Below are 14,775 nucleotides of genomic sequence, written 5' to 3' on the forward strand. Positions count from 1 at the left end.
TGGTAGGTGTTTTTGCATTTTAGAGTTTAGTAACTACCCATGTGTCTTATTCATGCAGATTTTTTTTTAGAGAACAGATAGAGAACTGTGAGCTTAATTAATTCATGTATTTATTCTGATCTAAGGATCAGAAGTCTGTTTCCATAGTGATGTATTGATTTTTTTTTTTTACCTTTTATTATCTCAGGGTACAAAGATGGAACAGCTATTACCATAATAGCTTTGTATCTCTCAGAACAATTTCCCTGCAACTTTCTACAAACTTGCTGAAATAAATACAAGTGTCCTCTTGAAACAGATATTCCCAGCCCACCCCCAACTCATGACGACTCTGACATATTGTAATAAAGCTATTACTCCCTGAGGATCTCTTTTCACTGCTCCAGCAATTTTTCCTCTCCTCTCTCTCTTATTGAAAAAGAATCCTATTATTAAGTACTTAAAATGTTCAAGACTCCAAAAAGAGAGACAGTCTTTCAGGATGGGAGATTAATAATAACAATAAGAAATACAAAATGGAGGACGGGAGTGCAAAGGCAAATGAAAATTTCATTTGCAGGATACAAATCAAATATGATTCCTTTTCAACTGCATCTATCTGATTTATAGACTCAGCTCTGTGGGATGCATCTTCTTTTTACATTTTTTTTCTTCCTGTTTTCTGTCTCTCAGGATCAAAGCTACTTCTGGACAAATGTCCTAACACTTGCATCTTTCCTAAAGATTCTAAAGCACTGCCCTTCAGAGTCGCCCAGAGGATTAGCCATTGTGAACATGTTTGAAAGGAGTGAGGCGCAGGTAATAATAGAAAGAAGATTTTAGACAGTGTATACTTAGAGGTATGACCCACAAGGGCAATGGGGAATACAGAGGAATAAAGTCAAACGGTTCAAATCTTAGTTCATAGGACTAACCACTTTTCTTTAATGTATTTATAAAAATAAATCATATAAGTGTCCTCTGCTTAAATGCATATTTAGGACTCTATGTGGTAGAAAAACAGACCAACAAAAGCACCTGCCATCAAGTAAATTCCAACTCACAGTGACCCTGTAATTGGGTTCCAAGGCTATACATGTTTACAGGAGAATGGCCATCTTTATTCCTGGGGAGCCACAGATGGATTTGAACCACTGACCTGATAGCAAGCAAAGCAACACGTAACACTCTACACCACCAGAGCTCCTTAGGCAGAATGGCAGGACATCAGTAAGGAACTGTATTTGCAATGTAGAGTAAGTAATAAGAGATGTGTCTTTCTATACCATTAGTGTCTATTCAGAACTACATCTGGTAAACCATGGTGCTCCCAGGAATTCACTATCTTAATCAAGAAAGGGGCATAAAGTGCCAAAACAACAACATCCATAGCACGTGTTTTAGCCATTTTGTGTTGTATTTTTATGTCAAGGGTGTAATTTGGAAGAGAAGCTAGCATAAGTGGAATGAGAAAGGAAGAAAAATATCTGATTAAGTTTGACAGTCAGTCAGTTAGGGTTATATAAACAACACACAGTAATCCGGAAAGACTCCTTGGAAATTACACTACTTCAAAAGCAAGTTGAAAGAAGACCCTAGAGAGAGCAAGTGAATATTGGAAAGGGGAAGGGGGTTGGAGACTTGGCAATCTAGTGGCTCGTCTGTAATTTAAAAGGCTTGAGTTGGAAGAGCTAAGTTGACGTTTACTGAGCAAGGATGCCTTCGATAAAGAAGGACTGTAGTTCAGAAGAGTGAAGATATAAGACACCTTACTGATTGCCTGAGAGAAAAGATTGTTTCTGAAATTGGAGCTCTGCTGTACAAGCATGTTCTTCTCCATTAAATGGGATGGGTTTGGAAGCAGAAAGAACCATCAAGTGTAGAAACACACACACACACACACACATACACAACCCCTCAAAACCATCTCCTTGGAAGTAAGGATGGTGACGCTTCGTCTCTCTGACTTTGGACATGTTCTTAGGAGAAGCTATTCTTTGGAAGCATGAAGGGTCAGCGAAAGAGGGGAGGACCTCCAGCGAGCTAGAGTGACACGGTGATCGCAGCAATGGGCTCAAGTGTGTCAGAGATTGTGAGGGTAGCACGGGATCAGTTCAGATCACTTGTTCATAAGGTCACTATGAGTCGTACTGTAGAGTACGGCACTGTAGAGTAATCCTGCTCTTTGTCTAAGTTACAAGCCATTAGGTTGAGGATCCATCCGACACTGGTAGAGAGAGCTTCAGTAGTGTAACAAAAGCCCCCTATTTCTCTGTAGGGTGCAAGGGATGAAATTTTAATAAATATTTTGTAGGAGATGCAATTCATTTATAATATACTCTTTCTCGTGGTCCTCTACTCTCTAACGCTTAGTTCTTATTGGCAAAATCTTGATGAGAAATGGAGCAATGTTGTTTCCCCCCCAGAAAACACGTTTACTTAGCTCTTCCAACTCAAGCCTTCTGATCACAAATGAGTCACTTTTATGTCAAGTATCCACCTTCTTGTAGACGCTGTAGGCTAAACAGCTACAAGGTCCATTTGATAAATAAAAAAAAAAAAAACCCAAACAAAAAACCACAATAAGATCTATAATTTAGTAAAAACACATCAGTACATTTAGATCCTGAGTGAAAATGGCATGGCTCAGTCTTCTTTTGGAATTCTCACCTTTCAGTTCACTGAAGTGAGCTTTGTCCTCGGCTACCTTCTCACATATACTCACGAACATCAGCAAGAGAGAAAAGGGAAATGTAACATCTGAGAAATGTGACTTTAGTTGCTTGCATTTGGGTGGGAACTGAACATCTCTGAGACCTGTCCTCTTCCCCTGTGCTTATCTTTGTTTCTGATCAGAGTGTTGAAAATCTACAGACTGCCAAAGGAACAAACAGATACATCTTGGAGAAAATGCAGCCAGAATGCTCCTTAGAGGCAAAGATGATGAAGCTTTGTCTTGCATACTTTGGGCATATTGCTAGCAGAGGCTATTTCTGGGAGAAGGAAATTATGCTTGGAAAGGTGGCAGCTCAGCAGATAGGAAGACCTTCAGTGAGATGGGCTGATCCAGTAACGGCAACAACAGGCTTAACTCTATCAGAGATGATGAGGGTGGCACAGAGTAGAACAGCTTCAGATCTCATGTCCACAGGGTTACTATGTGTGGCACTCATCTCGACAGTACCTAGTAACAACAGCAACAGGAATAAGAATTTACCTCTCTCTATATAAACAACTAGGGTGGCAATACAGAAGAAATGTGCTTCTTCTGTAATAGAAAGGAGCGCTGGTAGCATAGGCCTTAAGCACCGGGCTGCAATTGAAAAGATGTTTATTTAAACCCTCCAGCTGTTCCACAGGAGAAAAATGAGGTAGTTTACTCTGGGAAAGCGCTGAGTCCCTCTAGGGCATTCTGGTCTGTCCTACAGGGAACTGTGAGTCAGGACTGACCTGACAGCCACCAGAGTGGGTTAGAAGAGAACAAAGAAATACATTTCAAAAGAAAAAAAATAAATAAAAATATCTTAAAGGAATGTTAGAAAATCTGGAACAAGAAATTAGAATATTTTAAAAGACAAAACCCAAGATTGTATATGTGACAAAGGCATTTATGTTCTTGAACATATATTTAATATCATAAAGTTAGGTAAAATAACTTATAATACTGTTGTTGTTGTTGTTATGTGCTGTTGAGTTGTTTGCGACTCATAGCGACCCTATGCACAACAGCCCTAAACCCTGCACTATCCTGCACCAACTGTCTCTGACACACCCATCCCGATTACCCCAATCACTGAATCAATCCACCTCACAGAGGGTCTTCCCCTCCTGTGCTGTCCCTCCACCCTGACACTTATCGAGAAAATATGCATGAAAAAGAGATAATTAGCAAAAAAAGGAATGGTAAGGGAAATGCACTTCTTTGGACTATATGATAAATCTGAATCAATTAAAACAGTCTGAGACTAGCATATCACAACACAGTGGGGGAACATAATACAACATCTATTAATCAGTCAAAATACATCTAAGGACTTATGTAAAATAGCTGTAGCCTTAAAAATGTGTGAAGTATGAATTAATTAATACATAGAGCTTTGTATGTTGTAGCCTTTCAGGAAAAAGAAATCAATCCTGACTTTTATGTAAAAATGAATTCCAAATTAATTAAAGCATTTAAAACAGTATCGACAAGGTGGAAGTACTGAAAGAAAAATAAAAGAAGGTACAAATAAATATACATTATTAGGAAGCACATGACATTTGGCACAAGGAAATGAATCTTAAGGAACAAAGAGAAAGAGCTGGAGAGAGCTTTGGGGTGGAGAGAAGTCATGCACATAACGTGAGTGAGTGTATGTATGTACGTGTGTGGCTGAAAGCACAGGTAAAAGTTAGCTTCACACAGAACTTCAAATGTGAGAAAGCAAACTAGGGAGTAAGAGGAGGACAGATGAGTGGATAAGGAATAATATTCCTATTAGGTCTCTCCTACCAGTGTGTTGAGTTGATACCTCAAAGGTTGACAGTTCAAATCCACCGGCTTCTCCTTGGAAGAAATGGACAGTCTTATGTGGTTAAAATATATGACTCTCAACGGAGATTGACTATGAGTCAGATTGGACTCTATGGTGATGGGTTTTGGGTGTGTTACATATGTTAATTTGTGAGATTTATTGGTGCTCTGAAGTCAATGGAGCCTATCATCAATATGAATCTTTAAATGTTCAGGTCTTTTGTTGATAGGGTCGCTATGAGTCATCTATGACTCGATGGCAATTAACAACTTACTCTTAACAACATACTTACTCTAGTCACAGCTTAAACACATTTATATTTTATATTCTTTATCTTTTCATTTGTTGGGTAGATGCATGGTACCATGCCACATGTCATCCAATGTTCAACCACATTATATACACATCACAGGACAAAACCTCACTGTTTGGATCCCAAGTTGGCCTCTGTTGCAGTTAGGAAAGAAATCCTGGTGATGTAACGATTGGGCGTGTGAATCCACACAGTGACAGCTCAGTAGGAAAATCTGGTGTCTGTTCTCATAAAGAATACAGTCTGGTAAACTCACTAGGACAACTCTATTCGGTCACTCGGCGTTTCTACGAGTCAAAATCAACAGGGTGGCATTTAACCACAGCAGTGCCAGTTGGTTCCCAGCCACGAAAACTAAGAACCCAAGGTACTATATGCTACTCATGCTCGATGGTTTTGCGTTGGAACTGACTCGCAGACCATCCAGTGGGTTTTCCAGGAGGCTGTACAATCTCGTGGGAGAAGATGGCTCATATTTCTCCCTCAGACCCACTGGCGGATTCAAGCTGCTAGGCAGGTGAAGTCTTTGAGTTAGCAGTGCAAACACCCCATGGGCTAGGCCAGCAGAACCCATACAGGAAAGTCATTGTAGGATTTTGGTAATAGGTGATGGGAGAGCTAGGCAGCCATATTTGTGATCCTAAGGCAACTCAGAGCTTAGGAACTGCAAGAGGTTACAACTCCAACAACGACTAAAGGATGGTGAGAAAGTTGTTTCCAAAACTCAAAGGTTAACATTGTTAACATTGTTAACTGGGACTGTTACAGGATTGCCCAGTGGAAGCTTTGGAAGCAGGAGGCGTCTAGTGAGGGGAAGAATATTGTCTAGTCAAGCCCTTTGTCTATTTTATGATTGGGTTATATCTTTTTGTTATTTAAAATCAAGTAATAGTTTAGCTTAACTAGTAATAAAAAGGTCTGTGTTGAGAATCATGCTCTTTTAAGAACTATCTATACAGTGAACATTTACAATAGCAACTTAAAAGGTTAGCTAGGTACCCCAGGGAGCTGGGAACTCAAGTTAATAGGGAAAGAACAACTCCGTAAAGGAGGATGAGATTGCTTGCACAACTCGAGGAACGCAATCAGTGTCCTTCAATGGTGCACGGAGAAACTGTTGAATTAGTGTATGTTTTGCCGAGTATCATCTCAGCAAAATACATAAAATTTCAATTTTTTAAAATCAAATGGAAGTATGAAAGAAAAGAGTGGAGTACACTTGAAGAATTTAATCCATGCCACTGAGCTGTACCTGTAGGAACTGTTGAACTGATGCATGATAGGCTGTGTATATTCTCAGTGGCAATAACAGTGAAAGAAATGATTTTTTTTAAATGTCTTCCTTGGCATTACTAGAGGCAGCCTTGAAAAGCAGAAGCCGCTTACGGCATTCTCTAGGCATCTGCCCAACTAGACAGGTAAGAATGGCAATGTATTAAGCTTGACAACTTGACATGTTATCATCCCTGGGATTAGAACTGTTGTACTTTATATCGCCACAAATACCTTTTGTAGGCTCAGGTCACTAGAATAAAGACAAGGCATGGGGAAAAGGCTAGAAAAGATGTCTTTTGCAAGGACGGGAGTTCTCCCTTGGTTCATCACACACCAGGCTAACAGGACGCTTCCCACTCGGAGTTCTGCCTCACAGGTTTCTATTAAACTCCTCCAGGCACTTACTTACTTGACTTGAAACAAACTCACATTAAAATTGTCCCCCTGTCTCTGTAGGTAGTGCTTCTGCCCCATGTGGCTTATAGAGTTGACACCTCAATCATTTACAGTGATAATGACCTGGACTTTTTTTGGTGACAGGCAATATTTCTCTCTAATTGACTGTACTCTGCTTTTGTGAGCTCTGTGTCTTACCACTTGCCAAACCCAGATCCATGACCTTAGATACTTCCAACTTCAAAATCAGAGCATAGATTTATTAACTTTCAAAAACACTGAAGGTTTTTTGTTTGGGTAACCACGTGCAACTAAAAGCTTTCATTAAAAAATAAAAAAAGAAAATGGGAACTATTTTTGTCTTTAACATCATCCATTATTGATATCTTTAAATTTAATATTTAAGTGTTTAAATTACATATTTAAGTGTTTAAATATGTAAATAAATTGGAATCACTTTGTCCCTTGCAATCTGCAATGGAGAAGAGTCTTGGCTATGTGGGAGATCATGTGAATAATTCGTTCACAATGCCCTCTATATGTTGATCTCATTGAAAATCATTTCCAAGGTATGGGTTCTATAAATATTCAGTAATTGTTCTTAAATGAGTATAAACTACTCTTTATAATAATTTTTTTCAATGACTTTAGTCCATAAGGAGTTCCGCTGCCAAGCCAAATGCAGGCGGTTCAAATTCACCAACTGCTTTACAAAAGTCAGGAAGATCCTGTGCCTTTTTCAGCCTCTGAAAACCCACTGGAAGGTCAGCGATGGTTCCAATTAAAGGCGATGAGTCGTTTTGAGTTTTAAAAAATAAATTGTTAAAAAGAGTCTTTTGATTAAAGATGTTGAGGAATTTTGTCTTCAACTTAAAGGGAACAAATTGACTGGCTTGTGTTTTTTCAATTTTCATAAAATATTTATATGCTATCCAGTACAGTACTTTGTATAAATTCTATTTTATGGATGGTAAACTATAAATTCTATTTTGCAGACATATTTTAATGTGTAATTTTAAAAGTATTTTATATCTTCCAAGTGTATATTTCTATTAAATATGTGCATGACCTGTATAGATAAAAAAATGAAAGCATTTTGTCTTTCTTCTTAAAGATTATTTGTAAGAAGCAGCCGAGCATTTTATTAATTCTTTCAGGTATGTATGAGTCATTGTTCTCTCTCCGGCCTGAAGTGGGATCAGATGAAAAGAGAATTTGTACAATCTGGAACAGACTGTGAAGCTCTCGAAAGAAATAGGCACATTTTAAATAATGTGTGCATTTTTCACAATATCTAGAAATACTGGGGGTAACATCAAAAAAAGAAGAAAAATGTTAAGTATGGAGGCAAATTGTAAAATGTGACAAAGGATTATATCTCTTACTAAGTCAATCAGTTAGAAACCGTTCCTTGGCTAAAGAAATGTGAATTGAAGTGATTCACGTCTCTTCCGGATGGAAAACTGAGAAGCCAGGGCACAATTCACCATGTTTTGTTTTCCTGCCCTGGCAGTAATTGTAGCTCATAGTGGCGTAGAGCTCCCTATGGGGTGGGACCTACCTAACTAGGCAGTAGAACAAAATCTTGCAATCAACCTGAGATAATTTCATGCAAAACAGGCACTCACATACACTGAGTTCTCTAGATTTAGGGGGGTTGTTATTGCATAGCCTGTTTTGTGTTTTATGCTATGCCATGATATCTATTGCATCAAGTCTAAGTTTTTAATTTAGCAGTCAAAGTTGTCCATATCTTCCTTGACTACACCCAACATAATCTTCTAATCATTCCCAACTGTCAGACCAATCTGGTTAGCTGTCTCCCTGGCTACGACATGGGAAACCAGGTATCTCTGCATATCTCCCATCGCCACACTTTTATTCTTTCTTTCCCAGCATCTTGGAATAATGTCTTCAATCCTTCCATAACACAAATTAAAATACTTTTCCAGAGTAAAGGAAGTTCTGCTTCCTTGACCAATTCCATCTACAATGTTCATACTTTTTCAATTTCCAAATTTCTTAGTTTGTACCTCCCATTTACAAACTCCTTTAAAAAGTTATCTTGTTTGTACGCATTTGATATCTTCAGTGATTTTGACAATAACCCTTTCAACCTTCCCAAAAGAAAGAAAGAAAAACAGAATAGGAGATTATTAATAGACTCAAATCTACTCAATAACGAAGTCATTAACAAGTCATACACCAGAGTATTAAAAAAATCCTCCAACTCATTGCCATCAAGTTGGAACTAACTCATAAAAGACCTGCCATTGGGTGTCCAAGGAAGTCTATAAATCACTTGAGAGGAGATTATCCTCTTCCCCCTCAGGCCTGCTGGTAGATTGGAACTGTCAGAGAGTCTTAGCCTTTGGGTTATAGTGCATCTCCCTATGGACTTCATAAACTGAACTTCCTAGCACAAGGTTTATGGTGCTGAAAATGCAACAATGAGAGAAACCCTATACCACAGAAAAGCTCAAATATAGAAGGAAGAGAAATGTACATTGTACTGGTTGAACTTAATGTGCTCCATGGAAGAGATGATTGCAAAGGGAAGGCAGAAACTTCGAGCTAACATGGTGTGAAAAAATGCCCTCCAGAAAGTGTATTTCACTCATTCATCATTACTCACTCAACAAATATGTATGGTGTCTGCTTGCATCAATTCAGATACTATAAGACATTGGAGGTAGTGTATTGAAAGTTTAGATGATCGAATCTCCCTCTTCTCACACTGCAAAAAGGAAACAGTGAGCAAACGAACCACTACATCATGGTCTGAAACAAACAAAATCCTGTTTTCTTCAGGCGGTTGTAACAGTTGTTCCTCCTGTCATTGTTGTAGATGAGCAAACGTACCATTGATGCCATTATTTCACCATGAGCCCCTCACCTTTAATCAAAGTAAGCAAGGACGCAAATGGCAATGTTTCTGCTTGCCTTTCTCTAGGTCTGGTTAACAGGGAGAGAAAAAGAACTTTCATGGTTGATTTATCATGTCAAAAAACATCAAAAACACAAATTATAATTGGCACAGCTGTATGCATTAGTCACTACTTATCTAGTTAAAATGTCAACGTTGGATTTCGAGAAGGGGGCAGAACAGCACCCAAACACCTAGTTAAAATAAATACCTTCCTTAAGCTTGTGTGCGTGGAGTAACTATGAGTCAGGGCCGACGCCACGGCTGCTAACAACAAAACAACAACCAAGCTTTCATCATTATTGCTTCATAATTATTGTTTATTTTAACCCTAATGTGAATGGTTTCCATGGCATCAACTAAACACCAATATCTTGTTTTCTGTGCTCATGTACACAGCCACAATTTGCTTTGAATTTGAAGGCAGATTATTTTTTCCCCCAAAGCTTTTTAAGCTGTATCATGCAGTCCCACTCCTGTTCTCTCCAAAGAAAGAGTAGAACTGCTTCTTCTCAATTCCATTTACATGAATAGACACATATTGAACGGCCACAAAGTGCTTGAGAGATACAAAAGCAAGTAATTCACAGTCCATTTCTTCAATGAGTTTATAATGTATAACCCGACTCTACAAAGTTTCCGAAAAAAGGCAATTGACTAGTCCAAGAACATTATCATTACCTGACCAAATGGGCTCCCAAATTACCTGTGAGCCGAGAATGATGCAGCGCCAAGCCACTCACTTCCTCTAGTTATGGCAGGTCAGACAGAAGGGAAAAGCCAGTATGTTGTTCCTGGACCACACAAAATCTAAGGCAATATTTTCTACACTAACAAAGAAGACCTTTCTTTTTCCACCTAGCAAACTCTTTCAGCTGTCTCCTCTATCAGTCGACCAAGAACAAAACTCCAAAGTCAACTCAAGGCAATCCCATGAGTATCAGAGTACAACCGTGTGCCTTATGATTTTCAGCGGCCAATCTGTTCGTTAATACCTGTGAGGTTTAACCATTTGCACCTTCCAGAAAATCTCAAGTACAAATATCATACACTTCATTGTGACCTGGCTCATAGCAAGTCTCCCTTTAGGAGAGCTATGTCTTGTTCACAACCCACACAAGTAGAAGTCCACTCAACAGCAATGAACTAGAGGACACTCATTTTCAATGGGGTAGAGAAAGAGATTTAAGTGAGAGAGAAACAGAGAGATGGAGAAAGAGAAGGAAAGAAAAAAAGAGAGTGCTCTGGTGGACTAGTGGTAAGACACTGTGCCACAATCCCAAAGGCACATAGTTCGAATCCACCAGCTGCTCCATGGGATAAAGCTTGGACAGTCTCCTCCTGTGTGACTTGTTGTCTTTGAAAACCCACTGAACAGTCATCTATAGGTCAATTCTGACTCAACATCACAAAACAACATATCAATCAAACATTCAACCAAGATTCATTAATAATAATTGGTGACTACAATATAAAAGTTAGGAAGGAAGAAGTATTATCAGTAGTCAGTAGTCAGGAAATAGGGGCTTGGTGTGACAGGAATGAAGCTGGAGAGAAAATGATAGAATTTAGCACAATCAATGATTTATTCATGTAAATATATTTTCTAAAAAACAACAAACAACAACTATACTCATAGACATCACTTGATAGAATACACAGGAATCAGACTGATTACATCTGAGGAAAGAATTGCTGGAGAAACTCAATGTCAGCTGTGAAAAGTAGGCCAGGTGCATACTGAGGAACAGATCATCAACTCCTCGTGTGCAAGTTCAAACTGAAGCTAATGAAAATGAAAATAAATTCACAAGAACCAAAAACCTTGAGTCTATCCTACTAAATAAAAAAAAACTCTCAAGAATGGATTTGAGGCATTGAGCACTAATGAGCAAAGACCAGGTGAGCTGTGGGAGGGTAACAAGAATATCATCCAGGAAGAATGCAACAGTTTGGTGGGTGGAAGGAAGGAGTGGAGGGAACGGGAAGGATCCAGGTAAAAAGAATGATGATGGGCAAGGTCCAAGGGTGAATCCGAATCCACCAGCTGCTCCGCAGGAGAAGGATGGGTAATCTCCTCTCCAACAATAACCTGCTTCTGAGGGTCAGCGATGGATCAGTTCTGACTTGACAGTACACACCACCACCAACAGTATTTTCATATACAGGGAAACGCATTAGAAAAGAAATACATTGCCATATTCATCTCAGAAGAAAACAAACTCAAAGTAATTCTGAAGATTCTGCTTCATTACTTTATTGAGCATGCAGAAATTGTTATACTGCTTACCCTGAGATGCCAAGTCTTTTGTTAAAGAAACTTACCCAGATGCTGTCTTCCTGTCGGTACTGTTTCCAGTTCCTGCCACTGTCACTGAACATCAGGAGGTAGCTGGTCACCCAGTTGGAGCTCCCATATCCACCTTGCGTGGCCACCGCAGTGACCTCCATCCTCTCTCCAAGGTCAATCTGCAGCCACTGGTATTTGTTTGACACAAGCGGGGACCAGCCACCAGCTCCTTTGATGAAAACAGAAATAGGAAAAAGCTGATGAAGGAAACAGATAAGGTAGACTTTATGTGCTTCGGCGTGCTCAAAAATGAACAAAAACAGGACTTTGTTGGGTATTCAGGGGGAAATGGGCAAAGTAGAACTTGTCCTGTTTTGTTTTATCCAATATTTTCAAGAATATTCTAGGTATGTTTATGTAACATATTTAAGTAGTTTAACATAATTACTTATTTATACTTAATTTTAAAATTTTATGCTACTTAATAAAGACAATAATACCTAATTTTTAAAATTTGTTTTCATAATATGGACTTTGGTGATTATGTAAGCAATATATACTTCTAAGTTCAGATTTATCTCATGTTTAATGTTTATTAAAATAAAACTTCTATCAAATAACCCCGATACCCCAAATATGAACATTGGCAAATATTTTTCCTTCTTTCATTGCTTTGGTGACCAGCTTACAACTCTTATAATAAAAGCCAAAATTTCAGATGGCATTACCATTGGTTATACACAGACTGTTTAATTCAAACATTATTTTTTTATATCTGTGCCCTATATGGTAAAGGTTTGAGTACAGTGTTTTTAAAAAATGCTCAATAAATGTTTGCTATTTTGCTAGGGTCGCTATGAGTCGCAAACGACTCGACAGCACATAACAACAACAACAACATTTTGCTAGGGTACACGTTGTTGTGATCCTGAAAGGCACACCTGCATCTACAATACTGCTTCTTAATGACTTCCCTGAACTCTTGTTTGCAGTGATAAAGAATGATGCCCAAGATGACTGACTACAGAGTCTTAAAACTAGACATGTTTCTTTCACACTTCTTTCTTGGAGTGAATCATGGTTCAAAAGCGTGTCTATTATCCCATAAGTCAAAAGAAAAATGTTCTTCCTCATTTTTGATCCAGTTTAGCAATCATACCGCTACTTTGTTTTGCTTTAGCTTCTAATTTTTCCTACAATTTAGTCATGAAAAGTCTGATTTTTTGGCTAGTCAACTCAATGTTGGAGTTCCCACAGTCAACAATACTGTTTACAAGGCTCAGGTTACTATGGAATATTCTGTCTTAAGCAAGAGGACTTGTTGAGTTGATACAAGTACTGGTTAAATTTAAATGATTCAGTGTCATTCCAGCCCTGTGGTACAGTGGATTAAGTGTTAAGCTGCTACTAGAAAGTTCAGTGGTTCAAATCTACCTATTACTCCATACCAGGAAAATGAGGCTGTCTACTCCTGTTAAGAAACAGCTTCAGACACCCAATGGAGAGTCACCATGAGTTGGACATGACTGCACAGCAGTGACTTGGGTTTGCTTTTGACTTTGGTATCATTACCTTTTAGCACAGCTCTCCTGTCCACAAAGGGCCCCTTCCACTCTTGCAAGATATTACATCAGTGGAAAAGCCATGGTTATTTAATGATCTAAAGCACATGTTCAATTGTACTCCATTAACAGCAAAGGGAGTTCTTGAACCTTCAATGGGAACTACTCCCCCAATATTATTTTTAAACCTGTGCCAACTCTTCATCTCTGCTTCATTTATCAAGATATAATGGAGCCCTGCCATCTTTACATATTCAGAGATTATTTAATGTTTATTGAGCAGGTGAGTACTTGGTGTCAGTTACTGCCTGAAGGCACTGCTTCTCGTGGTGGTGGTAGGCTGTCAAGTCAGAACAGGCCCATAGCTGACCCTCTAGAGAATATTCACAGGCAGTTAATTAAATGGGAAGAGACTGACTTTCTCCTGTGTTGAAGCCAGTAGATTCACAGTGCATACATTTGGTTGTTGGAACAACTTATTACCAACGTTGTTGTTAGGTGCCATGGAGTCAAGTATGACTCCTGGCCACCCTATAAAAAACAGAGCAAAACCCTGTCCTATCTTGTGCCACCTGCTGTTACTGTTGTTGCTGTTAAGTGCCAAGTAGTTGTAGATGACTCACGGTGACCCTATGAATGAAAGACCTGAACACTTGTATAACTTTTCTCATTTCTCCGTGTTCATAGGGTTTCCAGAGGCAAGCTCTTTTGGAAGTGGATGCCGCTCCTGCTTCCAAGCTTGTTTAATCAGGGAGCCCCACCAAACACTGTCCATCATGGGTAACCATTCTTGCTTTTGACGCACCAGTGTCACAGTGTTCAGCTTCACAGCAACCACGAGTTACCTCTGTACAGCAAATGGACAGACCAGGGCTATACCGCCTAGAAGAGGCCACCATATTCATTATCAAAGCAACTATTTAATAAACTATGAGATGAAGAACGATACAAAGAATCTGCACACTTTGTTCAAGTCCACACAGCAGGCAGGAGTGATAGGTGCTCTTAAAACACAACAGTGCCTCTCACTTCTCTGTGAAGCATAAGCAGCAATAAGTAGAACCCAAGTGACACAGGGGTAAAAACATGCTAATGAGAGTTAGGAATATGTGAGTGGTGAACGTTCAGCTGTTAGCCAAAAGGCAGTGGTTCAAGTCCACCCCAAGTACCCTAGAAGAAAGGCAACTGACACCCAAAAAAATAAGTCCAGGGATATCCTCTGGAACACAGTCCTAACCCAACTCACATAGGAGAATATGAACTGGAATCCAGTCAGCCCACATGGGATCACATGAACTGGAATCCACTCAATACATATGCAGTCACATGAACTGGAGTCCACTCAACCTGCATGGGATCACATGGACTGGAATCCACTCAACCTACATGGATCACATGGACTGGAATCCACTCAACCTATATGGATCACATGAACTGGAATCCACTCAACCTACATGGATCACATGTACTGGAATCCACTCAACACATAGACTCACATGAACTGGAATCCAGTTAAC

General features: G+C 39.2%; 1 protein-coding gene across 2 annotated transcripts in view; it reads right to left on the reverse strand.

The window, feature by feature from the left end:
- Window positions 1-14,775, reverse strand: part of CNTNAP4 (contactin associated protein-like 4) — a 329,264-nt gene that overhangs the window by 215,708 nt on the left and 98,781 nt on the right. For both annotated transcript variants that reach the window (XM_006888821.1, XM_006888820.1), the window contains exon 3: window positions 11,732-11,925. In XM_006888821.1, the coding sequence (XP_006888883.1) occupies window positions 11,732-11,925 (194 nt within the window). The remainder of the gene's footprint in view (window positions 1-11,731; window positions 11,926-14,775) is intronic.

The sequence above is a fragment of the Elephantulus edwardii genome, unplaced genomic scaffold (genome assembly GCF_000299155.1).
Source record: "Elephantulus edwardii isolate Elephantulus edwardi_28Jun2011 unplaced genomic scaffold, EleEdw1.0 scaffold00072, whole genome shotgun sequence".
NCBI classification, from domain to species: Eukaryota; Metazoa; Chordata; class Mammalia; order Macroscelidea; family Macroscelididae; genus Elephantulus; species Elephantulus edwardii.